We start from the raw sequence: 18,562 nt of genomic DNA, 5'->3' as shown, positions 1-18,562 counted from the left end.
AACCTAACAAAGAAAAATGAAATTTCACAGAAAAAGAGCCAAGTTGGCTTCCATGGGGACAAGGCATGCACATGAGGTACAAAGAAATATGCAGGCCAAATAGCCACAGGCATGAAAAATAAAATTAAAAAAATTTAGAAAAATACTTCTGGAAAGTAATTTATAGCAATTCATCCAACAAGGACTTACTATGTATATTATCCAGATTCATGCCAAGTGAAATAAAACAAATTTTTGACTTATTATTTTGGTTACTCATAAGGATCACCATAAAGTAAAATTAAAAAATTCTCAACATAAATGGTTGAAATTTCTGTGTTAACTCATACCTGAATGAAAACTATTTTTCATGATCAAAGTAATATTCATTTTATAGAAATAACTAACATTTTAAGATACTATAAAACAATCAATACCACCCTAAATATCATACTGACAGGTGTCAAAAGCTGCAAAGGTTGGAAACTCGTATCTCCTGCTTATTTGAGACCTGGTAAACATAGTAGTAGCTGAGGCAGTTTGAGTATTACAAATGGACTACAATGCAATAGAGCTATTACATTGGTTGATTCCAGTTAATTTGACTAGAACCAAGGCCTAAAGGCTCACTGAGGACTGGGATAGCATGGTTTCCACTGAAATCCAGCTTTAGTCATCCAGGCATAAGCTTCCCAGTCAGAAAGTAGGGATTCACAAGAGGCCTTAACTGTCACGGTTTAAACTTGAATTCTTTTTCTAAGACAAAATGTAATTTGTTTTAGCAGATAGGTCATTAATATTTTATTGAATCTGGAATTATTGGGGAAAATGTGATCATGGAGCCACAATATTTGGAAAAAAAGGTAAACGGTTTCCTTTAGAATCCCATGGTTATATTATGTGATGATGAGGTAATACCTTTCTGTTTGCTGTGGAAAAAACTGTTGCTCTGATTGGTTGATAAATAAAGCCATTTTGCCTATGGCAAGGCAGCTTAGAGGCAGGCAGAAAATCCAAACAGATAGAGAGGAGGAGAAAGACAGAGCAGAGGAGATGCTGCCAGCCACCGCCATGAGAAACAAAAGATGTAAAGATACCAGTAAGCCAAGAGCCACATATGCAAAGTCTAGATTTATAGAAATGGGTTAATTTAAGATATAAGAACTAGCTAGTGAGAAGCCTGAGCCATTAGGCCATATTATTTGTAAATAATATAAGCCTCTATGTGTTTACTTGGGTCTGAGCGGTTGCAGGACCAGGCGGGACACAGGAATTTTATAAGTGGCTGTGGGACCTTGGAGCCAGGTGAGCACAGGAAAACTTTCAGCTACAATGTGAAATGTCTGTAAAATAAAAGAACCTACTCTGGAGGGCTAGTATTCCCATGCGGAGACAGCATCATTAAATGGTTGAAAAATAATCTAAAAGTCTAATATAATCATAAAGATTAATATTTAGTTGTGATGGATAATTCTTTTAAACACTTAGATCACTAAGCAATTGTTATTTGATGCTGATTTTAAAGTTGGTATCAAGAGATGTCATGGCTCATGCAACCCCTAAAGGACATCCTTCAGACCTTACTTCTATCATGTTTACAGTTTTCCTTAAGTCACATGACTACATTTTGGTCAGTGTATGTCAGAGAATGGAACTGCCAGTCATCAGTATCACAACAAGGGGATTAATGTACATGCTTTCCTTGTCTTGGGCCTTGGTATTACATTCACTTAATCGATTCTTTCAATAAACAAAATTAAAAACTTTAACATAACATCAACAAATTTAGAGAAAATATGAGTTGAGGAGTAACTGGAAAGGAACTAAGACTGACAAGAAGCAGATACAACTTTTATTTAGTGATTATATCACTATAAAAATGGAGAGTATCCAAATCTACCACCCCCTTTCCTCAAAATGCAAGAGGAGAATAAAGCAAGGCTGGAATTGTCTGTTGGCTCTAGAGAGATTATTTACAGAAAGGTATGGGCTATACTTCTGTGAGTATAAAGATAAGTTTTAAGACTCAGGAATTATGCGGAGTCCTGGAAAATGGCAGAAGTAGGTTCTCTAAAATTCATGATCTCACTATCCTGATTCATTGGTATCACCACTAGTAACAGGCATGATTCCCCTCCTGTTGGGCAAGCCTTAAATATAAATATACAGTAGCTGGTTACCAACAAGACATGGATTGCACAATTACTGATATCTTGCCACGCTGATCACTGTTTGGCTTCATATGGTTCTTAGTAACTTTCCTATTGTTGCAAAGAGACCTCATGACCAAAACTTATGAAAGGAAACACTTCTTGGCACTCATGTTTCCAAAAGTTACAGCCCTTGATTATCATTACAGGTAACGTGGCAGCAGGCAGGCAAGCATAGTAATGGACACCAGCTAAGAGCTTACATCATGATGTAAAAGTTGGAGGCAGAGAGAAAGCTAACTTGGAACAGTGTCAGTACTGAAATCTTAAAGCAACCCCAGTAACTAACCCTCTGCAACTAGGCCACATCTTCTAATCCTTCCCAACAATCCCACCAACTGGTAACCAAGCATTAAAATATAGGAATCTAGCCGGGCGGTGGTTGCGCACGCCTTTAATCCCAGCACTCAGGAGGCAGAGCCAGGCGGATCTCCATGAGTTCGAGGCCAGCCTGGTCTCCAAAGCGAGTTCCAGGAAAGGCGCAAAGCTACACAGAGAAACCCTGTCTCAAAAAACAAACAAACAAACAAACAAAAAATATAGGAATCTAGGGCTGGAGAGATGGCTCAGAGGTTAAGAGCACTGGCTGTTCTTCCAGAGATCATGAGTTCAATTCCCAGCAACCACGTGGTGGCTCACAACCATCTCTAATGAGATCTGGTGCCCTCTTCTGACCTGCAAGTGTATATGCAGACAGAACACTATACATAATAAATAAATAAATCTTTTTTTAAAAAAATAGGAATCTACGGGGGGGGGGGCGGGGGTGGAGATTCTCATCTAAATCACAACAGAAGTCACAGCTGGGAGGCCTATTGGCTACTTCTCCCACTTGCCAAATTGCACTGTATCTATTACTATGACAGACTAATGAAAGTGGTTTTGGTGTTAGATCCAGGCTAACCCTTCCCAGTCCTACATCCAAAATGTGGGATGGTTTGGCAAATACGACTTACCTTCAACCTCTCAGATATGAACAAAGGAAAGAGTCATATGTTAAATTACTTGAGGAATTACATAGACTATCATGAAATACTCAAATGGAGATTCCTCATGCCTGGTACTATTGTTTTTATTAATGTAGGGTTCTTGGGGGTAAGGACTGTCAAGCCAAGTGACATAATCTCATTTAATATGTATCTGTGTTTATCCATGAGTGTACATAATCTTGTATTCACACCTTTATTATATATTATATATCATTATTATATTTTCTATAATAGATATATTTACTATTCACACTATGTATGGTATAAAATTTTGGGTGTTTACAAAATAACTACTTCTTAACCATTATCAAAAAACATTGGTATTTGTCCCTCATTTCTCTCCTGTATTGACTGGCTTCAATTCATCCCTAATTAGAAATCTCTTCCCTCCAAAGTTTTCACATGTGGCCCCTCATGTCAGCCACATCCAGGTATTCCCTTTACTATTCAGGCACACAGAATTCCTAAATCGAAAAACTGTTTGGTAGATGGAATCAAATAGAAAATGAGTGTGCTAACCCAGACTTAGAAAGATAAATCTCTCTTCTCTTCTTCTGTCTTTGTGCTTCCTAGCTCCAAATCTTCAGATGTGAGAAGATAACCTGGAGTAACCACAGAAACCATGTCTTGCCTTCCTAATAAAACAATTCAAAGTAAATCTCCTGTATAGGAATGAGCCAATAATAAAAATGTTCAAAATTTTAACGTACTTCTTTTAAATTTTTTTCCAGAAATCCCTGGAATAACTTCCAGAAAGTATTTATTTCTGATATAAGATTCAAGTATATGAAAAAGTTTCACAACTTTTATCTCATTTTAAATGACACCCAGCTTTTTCACAAGTTTGCAATAAATTTTTTTGACTGGAATTGGTTCTTCTTAAAGGCTCAAGGTGGTTGTCTTTTCTATAGCTGTGACACATCAGAAATAGTGAAGGAACTTTTAAAATGATTTGTCATATTGGGCTTATAATTGCAGAAGGTTAGAGGCTGTGATGGCGGAGCAGAGGCATGGTGGTGGGAACAAGTGAGAGCTCACATGATAATCCAAAACCAGGAGGCAGAGACAACACAAGGAGTGTCAATGTCTTTGGAAATCTCAAAAGCTGTCTAGATGACAGATATTCATCAGCAGGCCATACCTTCTAATCATCCTCAAACAGGTCCACCAATGGGAACACTTATTAGCCTACTGGGCCATTCTCAAGTATATAACCACTACAGCTGTTTTCAAAGCTGCTGCTGCCTTAGCCAGCTAAAGAAAAAAACAAAAACACCACCAAAAGAAGGTATTATTGCTCATACTGCAAGTGGTTTTCATACTATATATAGTAAAATATTGGGCGTTAAAATTACACTTTTGCAAGTCTCACAATCTGTTTCTTTTCACATTAAAATATTGTATTTGTTAGTTATGTCTCTGCTCTTATGAAAATGTCATTATTTCTTTACTCATTTCCATCTCTCACTCTCTGTTCATTAGGATGTGTGCACGTGATTCTCAGGAGACAACTTTTGGGAAGTGGGTCTCCATTTCCACCAGGTAAGATTCACGAAGGTAACTGAGATAATCACATTTTCTGGCGAGAACCATTACCAACTATTACATCTCATGGTTCAACCACATTCTTTTTGTCATACCTCACAACACAAGAATTTGACGAGTGCACTGTCACACAGTTAATAGTAGTAAGTAAGAGTTCTACACACTGCAGTTATCGCTGTGAGAACATTTTGGTTTGAACATGGATTTGAAACACAGAAATTCAGGAAGAGATTATTTAAAAAGACAAGGTTTCTAAAAACTTGACATATTTTGAACATTTACTCCAAACATAATGACTTTCACCAGTGGGGGTGGAAATGAGTATTTGAGCTTCTAAAGGATTTCCCACATGGTTATGCACATAAGGCCCGTCTTCAGGGTGAATTCTCAAGAACATCATGGCAACTGATGAAGGTTTTTGCACAATACTTAAATGCACACCCTCACTAGGCCTCTTTCAGATGTAAATTCTTGCATGAGGGGTTACAGGAACTGTAAGGGGTGAAGGCTTTCCCACACTGCTGAGGATGATAAGGTTCCTCAACAGTGTGAGATCTTTTATGCTGGATAAAATGACAAGAACAAAGAAACAGTTTTTCAAATGTTTACAAACAGAGGGTTTCTCTCCAGTGTGAATGTTTTTATTACTTTTGTGCCAACCGGAAATAGTGAAGGTTACCAGCATTAGGCTACCAACTAGTGTGAAGCTTAACAGACATGAACAACATTTCATGTCTGTTAAGATCACCAGAGCAACTGAAGCCTTTTCCACACCCTTACATGCATAAGGCTTGTCTTTTGAGTTAACTATTTCATGCTTGTTAAAATCACTGGACTGAATGAAGTTTCCCACGTTTTACACACAAAGGGTTTGGCTCCAGTGTGATTTTTTTCATGCAAGTTACACCAAGTAGAAGTATTGAAGGTTTTTCCACAATGTTTACATGCATTTGGCTTCTGTCCAGTGTGAATCATTTCATGAATGTTCGGATGACTGGAGTGGGTAAATGCTTTTCCACAATGCTTATATGCATAAGGTTTCGCTTCAGTGTGGACTATTTCAAGAGCCTTATACAAACAGAAATTGGTTTTTCAACAAGGCTTACATATCTAAGGTTTCTCTCCAGTGTGACGCCTTTCATGTCTGCAACAACTACTGGAGTCACTGAAAGCTTTTCTACAATGCTTACATGTATAAGGTTTGTCTTTTGAATGAACTCTTTCATGCTTCTTAAGATCACTAGACTGAATAAACAGTTTCCCACATGTTTTACAGACAAAGTCTTTCTCTCCAGTGTGAATTTTTTCATGCAAGTTTCGACAAGCAGTAGTTTTGAAGGTTTTTCCACAGTGTTGACATGCATAAGGCTTCTCTTCACTGTGAACCCTTTCATGAACATTCATCTGACTGAAGCAGGTAAATGCTTTTCCACAATGCTTACAGGCATAAGGCTTCTCTCCAGTGTGAATTCTTTCATGAACTTTACATGAAGTGAAATTGGTAAAAGTTTTTCCACAATGCTTACATGTATAGGGCTTCTCTCCAGTGTGAATCCTTTCATGTCTGTTCCGACGACTGGAGTCGCTGAAGGCTTTTTCACAATGCCTACATGCATAGGGATTCTCTCCAGTGTGACTCCGTTCATGTCTGTTACGACGACTTAAGTCACTGAAGGCTTTTTCGCAATGTCTACATGGATAAGGTTTTTCTCCACTGTGAATTCTTTCATGAATATTACGATGAGCAGAACTGGTGAAGGCTTTTCCACAATACTTACACACATAAGGCTTTTCCCCAGTATGAATTCTTTCATGAATGTTTCGGTAGGTGGAACTGGTGAATGCTTTCCCACAATGCTTGCATGCATAAGGCTTCTGTCTAATGTGACTGCTTTCATGACTATTATGATAACTGAACTGTGTGAAGGCTTTTCCAAAATGTTTATCAGCATAAGGCTTCTCTCCTTTGTGAATTACTTCATGGTTTTCAAAACATTTTGCATAATTAAATGTTTTGCCATGTTGCCTACAAATGTACCTTTTCTCTCCAATATGACTTTTTTCATGGTTAATAAGATCATTGGAATCAATGAAGGATTCTTCACAGAGTTTACATACAAAAGGTTTTACTTCTTTATGGATTCCTTCATTATTTTGGCCATATGTGTCTCTTGTTAAGTCACTCTCTTTGAGTTTCTCTCCAGTGTGAGTTCTCTTCTGAGGCTGATCAAAAGGGAGACTCCTAGAGGTTTCATGACATTTTTGGTTTTTATAGGGTTTCTGTTTAGGAGTTTCAAGTACCTGAAGTGATTCAAAATGACTGATATCTTTCCACTGTTTCTGATGCGGAAAAGCCTTTCTCATAGCTTCCTTATATAGAGATAGTATTCCTCTAGTTTGGTCTCTGAGATATCCATGTGAGGATGAATAACTAATGACATTTCTTACATGCAATGGGCTTTCATGAACTCTTACTCCAGGAGGTATATCTTTATTGACAATATTCTCTGGAATAGATTCCTGGTTTTTATCACAGTTACTATCACATTCATATTCACAGTCTTTCTCAATCACCCGAATTCTGAAAAAAAAAATGAGAAAAGCATTACTGTAGTCAAGGGAAATATTGGACACTGCTTCTGTGGGTTGCTACAACTATTCCATCTCAGGGGCAACAGAAGAATGCCACCCATTTTAAGGACAATGTGGACCACATGTAAAGACCCTGCCATGTGTAGAGTGATGACTTTAATTATGAAGGAGCTGTACCACAGGCTTTGAGGTTAAGAACAACTCTTGGTCCTTCAACAGACCAAAGTTTGATGACCAGCATTCATGTGGAGGGCTCATAAGTTCCTGTTACTTAATCTCAAGGATCTCTTGCTCCCTTCTGCCTTCCATAAATGTTTCTTTTCTGTCACAAGTGGTGTACACAAGTGCTGTGGATATCGCTCTGTATAAATAAACACTGATTGTCCAGTAGCCAGACAGGAAGTATAGGTGGGACTAACAGAGAGGAGAATGGAGGGAACAGGAAGGCGGAGGGAGAGACTGCTGGAGCCGCTGCCAGGACAAGGAAGATGTAAGGTACCAGTAAGCCACGAGCTGTGTGGCAAATTATAGATTAATAAAAATGGGCTAAATATAAGAGTAAGAGCTAGACAATGATAGGCCTGAGCTAATGGCCAAGCAGTTTAAATAATATAAGCGTCTGTACGCTTATTTTATAAGTGGGCTAAGGGACTGCCAGGGCTTGGCAGGACCCGGAGAGAAAACTCCAGCTACACACAAGAATACATAAACATACACACATATAAAATAATTGAGAGGCACAAAAGGAGTAAACATGAAGGCAAAAATCCTAATGAAGTAGACCAACATAACAATCACATAAAGTGGTTAAACACAGTGGCATTTTGGCATTCTAAATGCTAAGCCAGTGTTGGTTAGTTAGTTATCAACTAGATCCACCTAGGGTCATCTAAGACTAGAGATCTTCAATGGAGAAAATGGCTCAATGAGAATGGCCTAAAAACAAGTCTGTGGGAGCATTTCACATTCCTGATTGATGAAGGAGGGCTTAAAAAATATTGGGTAGTGTGCCCAAGGGCAGGAGGACAGCAGCTATGCAGGCAAGGTACTTGCTGGATGGTTTTGGTCAACTTGACACAAACTAGTCATACATCAGAGAAGAGGGAACCAAAAAGGAGAAAATGGCTTAATCACATTTAGACATGTCTATGGGGGCATTTTTTGATCACTGATTAATATGGAATGTTGGAGCCCACTGTGGGTGGTGTCCCCCTAGAGATGTGGGCCAGGGCTGAATAAGGCAGTTAGCTGAGTAAGGGATGAGGAGCATATCAGTAAACAGCATTTCTCCATCACCTCTGCTTCAGTTCCTGCCTCCAGGTTCCTGCCATGCTTGAGTTCCTGCCCTGGCTTGGCTTTATGATGAGACTGTGACAAGGAAGAGTAAATAAAAATGAGCTCGACCCCAGAGTTGCTTTTGTCACAGCAAAAGAAAGCAAACAAAACAGCATTTATGTTCAAAGCCTCAAAAGAATATATAGAAAGGGCCGGGCGGTGGTGGCGCATGCCTTTAATCCCAGCACTCGGGAGGCAGAGGCAGGCGGATCTCTGTGAGTTCGAGGACAGCCTGGTCTCCAAAGCGAGTTCCAGGAAAGGCGCAAAGCTACACAGAGAAACCCTGTCTTGAAAAACCAAAAAAAAAAAAAAAAAGAATATATAGAAAGGTAGTAAATACTTTTGGATATGATGAGAAGTTTTTGTGAAAAGCTCTTTAGAGCTTAATGTTATATGACACTTTGGTGATATTAATAGATTATACACATGAGATTCTCAAATATTTAAAGACACAATTCAATGCTCCATTATAGGAATCTGTGTAGTATCATTTTTCACTTAGGTGTACTTGGAACATTTGACAGGATCTCAGTTGTCCCATGATCCCCAAATCTTTGACATACATTATTTTCTATTTGAATATAAATTACCCCATATTTCTGCTGATATCTTTGTAGTCCTCTTCAGTCTTTTCTTCTAGTGCTTTCTCTAGAAGAAAATTCAGAATATTTTGTGACATATTAAACATAAAAAAATTATTACAACCTAGCTCTTATGACATGAATATTCATACTAAATTCACCCACATATTCCCTTCAAGAATCCAAATAATCACAACAGTACACATATAAGCAGAAAACAGTTGTTCTCTGACTGAATAAGCAATGGGAGCATGTTTGGTTTTTTTACCTATGGAGATCAGGTTCAAAAATGTTTCCTTCATCACAGTACTGTAGAGCTTCTTTTGACTAGAATCCAATAAAGCCCACTCTTCTAAGGTAAAGTTCACAGCCACATCCTCAAAGGTCACTGGCTCCTAAGAGTGCATACATTAGGATGGTTAGTTTTAACTGACAGACTGACAGGATACAGAATCATCTAGCATATATGTTTCTGAAAATAAATACCTCTAAATGATCAGTAAATAGGAGTTACCGAAGAGTATATCTGGGATGCTATCTTGATTACCTGATGTAATAAAGGAAGGCCCACTGTCTCAGTTACTATTCAACTGCCATGAGGAAACATTACCACCATGTAACTATTATAAAAGAAAGCATTTAATTGGAGCTTGCTTACACTTTTCAAGGGTTAGTCAATGATTATCATGGTGAAAAACAAGCACAGAGCTGGGACAGCGGGTGAATATTTTACTCCTTATCCAAAGGCAGCAGGCAAACAGACAGACACTGTACCTGACATGGTACTTTTAAAACCTCAAAAAGCATCGCCATTGACATACCTACAATAGGGCCATATATCCTAAAACGTTCCAAACAGTGCCAAGATTTCAAATATGTGAACCTATGGAGGCCAGTCACATTCAAAACAACACACACAGCAACTTGAGAGTCAGCGGTTTTTGAACTGTATAGGGATTAGTAGAAGGAGGAAGCTGAGACATGTGTAGAAAACTACACATTTCTCTATTCACAATTATGTTTCATTTGACCATCTTAATAGTTGTACATTTTATGAACTGTACCCTTCAATTCTCATTCTGCCTTGAGTTACTTTTCTCAGAGTCTTTTTTGACAGCCAGATAAAAAGCCTAATATAAGTAATATATTTAAGGGCTAGGAAGACGGCTCAGTGGTTAAGAGCACTGGCTGCTCTTCTAAGGTCCCCAGTTCAATTACCAGCAACCACCTATCTATTATGGAATCTTATTCCCTCTTTTTTCATACAAGCATACATGCAAATACAGAATCATATACAAAAGCAAATATATCTTTTAAAAAAATTTTAAAAGGTGGGACCTTTGTTGTAAGTAAACCTCAGTAGATTCTTTGTAGTAATATTTAACTTGCCTTGGAAGGGATGTGCAGAAATCAGCAATAAAATTTTCTTTAGAGAAGAAAAACAATTGAACACACTAAATACAAAGCTGAATGAGTCATTCTTGCAGATGCAACAGCTGGAAACTGAAGTTCAGATGTCAGCCCACCGGGAGGGAAATCCCTCATGGGTGAATCTCAGTAGGCAAGACCCTGGACCAGACTCCAGAATGTCTTTTGCTTCCTCTGTGCCTTTATATGTTTGCTGATGCCATCTTTCTCTGGTATGAATGGATGTGGGGAGATCCCTACTGCTTATAATGTAGTATGTTTATCTTATGGAATCAACCTGTTCTACTGGACACTTTTACCTGTGGATTATTATGAAGATGATTTCTTCCTAAGCCATACTATCTAATTGATGATAATAATCTTAGTTTAAATAGTTTTGATGAATAAAACTATAAACAAGGAAGTGTCACATAGCTAGACACAAGTTTCTGTTGAGGAGCCATATAGACTGTGGCTTAGGTTAATGAATAAGTGGGAGCCCATGAACTGTGGACTGGTGGCTGTGGAGCCCACATGGGACTGGACTAGGCTCTCTGGATACGGAAGACTGTTGTTTGACTCGAACTGTTTGGGGGGCACCCAGGCAGGGGGATCAGGATCTGTCCCTGGTCTATGCACAGGCTTCTGGAACCTGGTGCCTGTGGTGTGACACCTTGCACAGCCTTGGTGCAGTGGGAAGGGACTTGGATCTGCCTAGGCTCAGTGTGTTGGGCTCTGCTGACTCCCCATGAGAGACCTTGATTTGGGGGATGTGGGAATGCAGGGTGGCTTGGGAAAGAGGGCTGAGGGTGGGAGGAGGGAGGAGGGGGGAATCTGTGGATAGTATGTGGAGTGAGTAGAAAATTTCTTAATAAAGAAAAATGAAAGAAAAAAAGACAATGACAAAAATGGTATTCTCAAAGGATAATATTAGCTAATTTTTACATATTTGTTTCTTTATTTATGTATAAAAGTAATAAATAAAATTAACCATGAAAAAAAAAAGAAAGTATAAAGCTGAAAGAAAAAAAAAGAAAGAAAAACAATTGAGTCCCAATAGCCCAGCTAACTTAAATTCTATTAACCTTAATGTTGGAAGATGTGTTCACAGGTTTTAGAGACCATCATAGCTGAAACAAAGCTTTGAAAATAACTTAAAGTTAGACTAAGATATTTTTGTCAAATACCCAGGAAGACAATCTAGTATTAGAAATTTTTCTAGTATTAGAAAGGCACATAGTTAAATGAGGATTTCATTAAGGTCAGGGAACAAGAACAAAGCAGTCCAATTATCATTAGCTGACATGCCTTTCTTGCTAGGACTGATTGATGTCCAAAGGTGATGATTAATTCCTTATACCCATTTCTGCCCTCAACCTCCTGATATAAGAAACTATTGATGCCAGGTTGGCAGAGGACAGTCACACTGACCTGATGCAGGCCCACTCACATAGGGCCTCGCTTGCTTCCCAGCAAGTTAGAAGAAAGCTAGCCCGGGTCCTTGGGTGGGGTGTGTGGGCCCCCTCATTTTAAGGAAATAAGGGGTGGAGAATTGGGAGAGTCAGAGAATCAGACTCATACTCCATGAAAAGACATATAAAGGAAGAAAGTTGATGAAGAGGATTGGGCAGACATTGAAGGCCAGCTCACCACCTAGATCTGTGATGATGGTGGTGTGGAATAGACTGATGAGGAAGGTCTGCTTACCACCTGTGACCATTACAATGTCTGGATCAGGCTGCTACCAAGGGCAATGTGTGGGTCTCTGGTCCTCTAGTAGACAGAGTCTGTGTTGATATCCATGGCTTCTGTTGCCACTGAGTGCCATGTTGACTCCAGTGGGCTGGGCCACCTCCTGGGTCAGGATTGGGTGCACGAGTCATGCTGCCACTGGGGCCGTACTGATCCGGGTGGCCTCTGCTGTCACCTGGGGCCATGGCGACAACCAGGCCTAGGCTGATGCTGAGGACCACGTCTGTTCCCATGGTCCTATTTCAGCTGAGGTCTATGCTGATGCCCATGTCCCCACAGTGTCATCAAAGACCACATGAAACCTGGGGTCTAAGATGCATCCTATGGCCTTGTTGGTGTCCAGGGGCTCTGCCATCAGAGCCATCCTGATCTGAGTGCCTGGAGCTACTACTCGGAACAAGGATGTCAACCAGGCTAAGCTGGTGCATGAGGCCATGTCTGGGTCTGTGGCACAATTGCAGCCGGGGTCGGCATTGAACTCTGTGGCACAGGTTGCCACTAGGGCCCATACAGAGGCCCGGGCTCTGGGCTGAAGCCTGTGGCTTGGGTGGAGTCGGGAGGAGGGGGTGTCACGCAGCAGCAGGGGCCATATAGATATGGGTGGCCTGTGCTAACACCCAGGGCCAGGGTGTCATCTGGGCCCAGGCTGCCACCAAGGGCCATGTCTGGGTCCATGGCCCTGTAGCAGCCAAAGTCCAGATTGACATACATGGCTCAGGTTACCACCAAGCACCATAAAGAAGGCTGGGTTCGAACCAGCTACCTGAGTCCGGGTTTTTGTCTGAGGACCAGCAAGCATCCATGTCGGAGTGGCCTGTGCTGCTACTGAATAACATGGTGATGTCTGGGCCCAAGCTGCATGTGAGGGCCATGTCAGGGTCCATGGCCCCACTCCAGCCAGGGTCTATGCTGATGTTCCATGTTCTTGTTGCCATCAAAGGCCATGCAGACACCCAAGATCGAGAGCCAAGTTAGTATCTAGAGGACATGTCACCGCTGGGAGCAGTGGTGACATCCAGACCCAGTTGCTGCTAAGGACCATGTTGGGGTCCATGGTCCTACTGTGGCTGGGGTCTGACCTGAGGTCCAGGTCCTTCACTGTCACTCATGATCATGTAGAGGCCCAGGGTTGGGGCCACAACCTAAGGCCTTGGTGATGTCCAGTGACCATACAGCTGCCGGAACAATTCCCACCTGATGGGTGATGTTGTTCTGTATGCTGTGAATATGTGTGGCTCTGACTGGTTGATAAATAAAGCTGTGTGGCCAATGGTGAGGCAGAATAAGGTTAGGCAGGACATTTTAACTAGAGAGAGAAGAAGGAGAAAGACAGAGCAAGGAGACACTGGTAGCTGCCGCTAAGAGAAGCAAGGTGTAAAGATACTGGTAAGCCACAAGCCATGTGGCAAAATATAGATTTATAGAAATGGGTTAATTTAAGATATAAGAGCCAGACAGTAATAAACCTGAGCAAATGGCCAAGCAGTTATAATTAATATTAAGCCTCTGTGTGATTTTTTTTATAAAAGGCTACAGGACTGTGGGTGAGAGATTTGTCCTGACTATACCCACCTGGTTGGCCATTCCTTCCATGCAGAGCCAGGATGATGTCTGGGACTAAGTTGCTGCCAAGGACCATGTCTGGGTCCATGGTCCAGCTGCAGCTGGGGTTTGTGTTGGTGTCTATGGCCAGTGTCACCTCAGGAGGCCTTAGGAATGATGCAAGATGAAATCAGAGGACTATACTGAGCCAATCCCACCCTTCACTATCCTGGGAAAGCTGGCATAGCCTCCCATGGGCCACTACCACAAGAGGGGTGTCCCCTGAACTTGGGAGAAAGGGCTCCCACCCTTCCCTGCAGGTGAGGGTGAACCTATCCCGAGGGCATGCATGTAGGGAAGCTGACTCCTCCACTGCACCTGAGGTTCGATCTGACCTGCCTGGCTAACACGCAGACACTAACTGGGTCTTGTGTTGACCCACATAAGCATCTACCCCATTTAGGTCCTGCTGGAGCTCATGAAGGAACTGGTCCTGCAGAATACCTGCAAGATCTCCAAGACACTGGATACTCCAGGTGAGGATCCAGTGAGGCTGGTGTAACAAAAACCAGAGGCCTTCAACCACAGCAATGGCTCATTGCAATGAACAGTTGCCAGTCAAGTGGTGGTACAAAGGGGTATACTACATCACACACCGAAGCCTCCAATGCCATGAGGACGGATGAAGATGTGATAGAGAGTCAGGAGACAGGGAGAAGCAGAGATTTTTCTGTTTCTGGTGTGGCTTTTGTTCTGTTTTGATTTATTGTTCTTGCTTTTGTTTGCTTGCTTACTTTGTTTTGCTTTCTTTCATGGGGTGATGCAATAGGGATGAAGGGGGATATGGGGAGACTGGGAGGTGAGTAGAATTTGGGTGCATGATATGAAACTCCCAAAGATTCAATTAAAAAGTTAAAAGAAACTACTGATGAGTTGGTATGCACCCTAAAGATTTAAAGTGGAGTTGACTGATTCTTTTTCACATAAAGTTTAGATTTGTGATTCTTTTGAGATTTCTTATAAGATTACCTTTCAGCCGGGCGGTGGTGGCGCACGCCTTTAATCCCAGCACTTGGGAGGCAGAGCCAGGCGGATCGCTGTGAGTTCGAGGCCAGCCTGGGCTACCAAGTGAGCTCCAGGAAAGGCGCAAAACTACGCAGAGAAACCCTGTCTCGAAAAAAAAAAAAACCAAAAAAAAAAAAAAAAAGATTACCTTTCGAGATAAGTAATAAAGTGACTAGTCCTTTCTTTATGACTGTAAAATGCAGCCTACCAGTAAAAGAATACCTTACTTACTTACATTCTGTTAATCTATAACAAGTTGCTTGGGTATGAATATAAGTGGGCTCTTGGGATAATTTGTTTTTCACCTGTAACATGTAAACTGTTTAATCTTGTAAGGGATATGGAAAACATGCTGTTTTTTACTTGTATTCATTGTAATCATTCACTTGAAAAGCAGAAAATAACTACATTGTAATTTTTATATTGCCTGAAATATTTTGCTGGGGTATATAAGCTATAAGGGAAAGAATAAAGATAGAATTAAAATGAGTTCAAAGGAAAACATCAAGAATGAGAGAGTTAGAAGGAAAACATCAAGAATCAGAGAATTAGGAGGAAAACATTAAGAGAGTTAGAAGGAGTTTGAAGAAAAGCGTCAAGAATAAAGATAAAGTTAAAAGGAAAATATCAAGAGTAAGAGAAGGAAATCACCAGGAAAATAAAAAATAGAGAATATGAAAGAGTAAAGAAAAGGTCTGAAGGAAACCATCCAAGAGTGTGTGGTTTTTTGCCTCACCCCTTTAGATAAAAAAGTGTTAGTACACTTTTAGTACACTCTGTAAATTCTCTATGAGCCCTGGGCTGCTGGAGGCTGGTCCTCCAGGCAGCAAGAATTCTAGCAGATACTTCAGGCACAAAAATAGTAAAGAAATGCCTACAGAGGAGACATGGATCAGGAAGACTCAGTGGGAATAAGGACTCTGTCAGGAACTAGAGTAATGGCCATTTCTGTGCTATTATACTCAAGAACATAACTTTGTTCTGCCCTACACAGGAGAACTTGAAATGAACTTGAGAGGTAGCTGATAGAGTCACAACATGCCCCCATGGTTGGGCATATCCGGAGGACCTAGACACTTCCGCCTAGCCAGTTCCGGGTCAAAATAGCCATTTCTGGACCAAGGCGTTTCACAAGACCAGGACCCTGTGGCTTTGCATGGTTGTGTAAGAGTGGGCAACGCAATCATGTGATCTACTCGCATGTGTGGAGTAGCCACATCGACCTGTGTACGCATGTGTCACCCAGCCTTTATAAGCCGGCACCATATTCCCGGCTTTCTTCTTCTTCTCCACACACATGTCTCTTTAACAGGCCTGAGCACTCCTGTCCTTTTCTCTTATCTTAATAAAACTCTCGCTAGTGGATTCTGTCGTGTTTCGTGACATTTCCTTGCAGGGTAAGAGCGCCGCCAAATAACTAAGAGTAGCATATTGTGAACTCTATAGGGATTATATTAGTGGAAGGATGGAGCTGAGACACAGAAAACTACACATTACTCTCTTCCTGATTGTGTACACTGTGACTAGCAACTTCACAGTTCTGCATTTTATGAAAGATATCCTTCAATTGTGATATGAAATAAAATCCTTCTGCCTAAAGTCACTTATCTCAGAGTTATTTATGACAGCCAGATGAAAACCCTAATAAATGAATACATTTAAAGAGATGGCTCAGTGTTTAACAGTACTGGCTACTCTTCCAGATGTCCTGAGTTCAATTCCCAACAACTACATGGTGGCTCACAACCACCTACAACGGAGGCAGACATTTTCTGTCATGCAGGCAAACATGTAAATAGAGCCCTCATATAAAAAAACAAATACATGTTAAAAAAGAAAGGATTTAAAAATTGAGGCCACTGTTGTTGAGTAAACTTAAGCAGATTCTTCTTTGTAGACATTTTAAACTTGTTTTGGAAGGAATTTGCAGAAATTAGCAGGATAAGGTTTTTTACAGAAGAAAAACAATTGAACTCACTGAACACAAAGCTGAATGAGTCATTCTTGCACATGATTCAAAGACAAAAATGGTGAAACAAAGGCCTACAGAGTACACAAAGATTGGGGAGCTTCAATGAGAACAAGGACTCCGTAGGGAACTAGAGTAACAGCCATTAATGTGCCATTATGGTCAATAACATAATTTAGTTGTGCCCTACATCAGAGAACTTAAAATGACCTTGTATGTAAAGATTGCAGAGTACTTTGGTAGAGGTAAAGAATGTGAACAAGCTAAAAATTTTAAAAAGTTGGAATTGATAATAAGTTCGTAACTATGCACTAGGACAGCAGTGGATGAGGCAACATTGGGAAAACTAGGTGACCGGGGACTCTTCTTTGCTTGGGCTCTACACACAATCCTCTGTGAACCTAGTAATCTGTTTGTACACTTCTTGGAAAACCATCTTTAGTGGGCTGTATCTATATAGACTTTAAAAATACAAACAAGTTAGTTCCTTAAGTAACTCTTTAGTGTGTTCAAATGCCTCTTGGAAAACACATGGGAAATAGGCTGATTCTCAATGAAGTAGTTTCAGGTGCATGTGCAATAAGGCAAACTGTTCTCAAAATGAATGTTCTAGAAAAATAATAATTTTTTTTTCTTTTGTTACAATTTCATCTTTTAAGTAATTGGGTCTGCACATCTGTAAAACTGGGTCTAGCAAAGTCATGTGCAGTTAGTTAACTAGGCTTATGAAAAGTAATTCTGTCAGTCAAAACACTGACCTCTGTGCATGCTATATACTTTAAAAAACCAAATTCTCTTTCTTTCAAAGCCCCCCAGATAATAGATACCCTTGAGTACCCTTAGTCATGTGGCCTGCTGATACCTTTCACTGCATATTTCTGCCCTGCACTATGCCTTTGTTTTGAATAAAGTAGCTCTTCTCTAAATGGGAATACCCTTATTAGACCCTAACAACCAATTAACTACCTGATAAATGGTAGACAGAGGGAAGTAAAGAAAATTTCCGCTCTCATTACTAAAAATTTCCCTCACTAGTTTCTAACCCCGTTCCATTGTGATACCTTAGGCTTCAGTGGATAACCAAACATCTACTTTGTCAAAAAGAAACATTGACCTGAGGCTTCCATGTCACTACAATACACAGAGGATGAACTATCTCTGCCAGGTTGTTCAACAGGAATGGATTAAGAAATCAATAGGAGAGACAGGAAAAGTGGACTAATAGGGGACTCTGCTGAATCACGAACAATGCAGGACTTCTAAGTTTCAATTTGGGACAAGTTCTCTGCCCTGGGAATTCATGGGAAGTATTCATTTTTTTTCTGTCTTTTTCTTTTCTTCCTGTGTCATTCAGAACAATAACTTAGAAACAAATGATTTCTTATTGACTTAACACTGTATCTGTTACACAATAATAATTGTCTATACAAAATATGAACACTGTAGTTTCATAGAAAATCAATGGACAAACATACAAGGTAAGAAGAGTAGTCTTACTGAGATGACTCAATTTCACCAAAAATATTCTACAATGCATGTATCAAATTCTAAAATCCCCAAAGCACTTCAGATCACGGGTCAGCCAAATTTTGGACA

The 18,562-nt window shown here is 40.3% G+C and overlaps 1 protein-coding gene across 2 annotated transcripts in view; it reads right to left on the bottom strand.

Annotated features, from left to right (window-relative positions):
* Positions 1-5,314: 5,314 nt before the first annotated feature.
* Positions 5,315-18,562, bottom strand: part of LOC102919436 (uncharacterized) — a 41,665-nt gene continuing 28,417 nt past the window's right edge. Inside the window, exons 2-5 of one of the 2 annotated variants that reach the window (XM_076559610.1) lie at positions 9,500-9,626; positions 9,241-9,298; positions 8,612-8,683; positions 5,315-7,304 (exon numbers count right to left, since the gene is read on the bottom strand). In XM_076559610.1, the coding sequence (XP_076415725.1) occupies positions 5,834-7,304; positions 8,612-8,683; positions 9,241-9,298; positions 9,500-9,626 (1,728 nt within the window). In that variant the 3' untranslated portion in view covers positions 5,315-5,833. The remainder of the gene's footprint in view (positions 7,305-8,611; positions 8,684-9,240; positions 9,299-9,499; positions 9,627-18,562) is intronic. The other variant, XM_016009557.3, reaches the window with a different exon arrangement.

The sequence above is a fragment of the Peromyscus maniculatus genome, chromosome 22, assembly GCF_049852395.1.
Source record: "Peromyscus maniculatus bairdii isolate BWxNUB_F1_BW_parent chromosome 22, HU_Pman_BW_mat_3.1, whole genome shotgun sequence".
Lineage (NCBI taxonomy): Eukaryota > Metazoa > Chordata > Mammalia > Rodentia > Cricetidae > Peromyscus > Peromyscus maniculatus.
The sequence above is the reverse complement of the archived record's forward strand: the minus strand, read 5'-3'. Positions and strand labels throughout refer to the sequence as shown.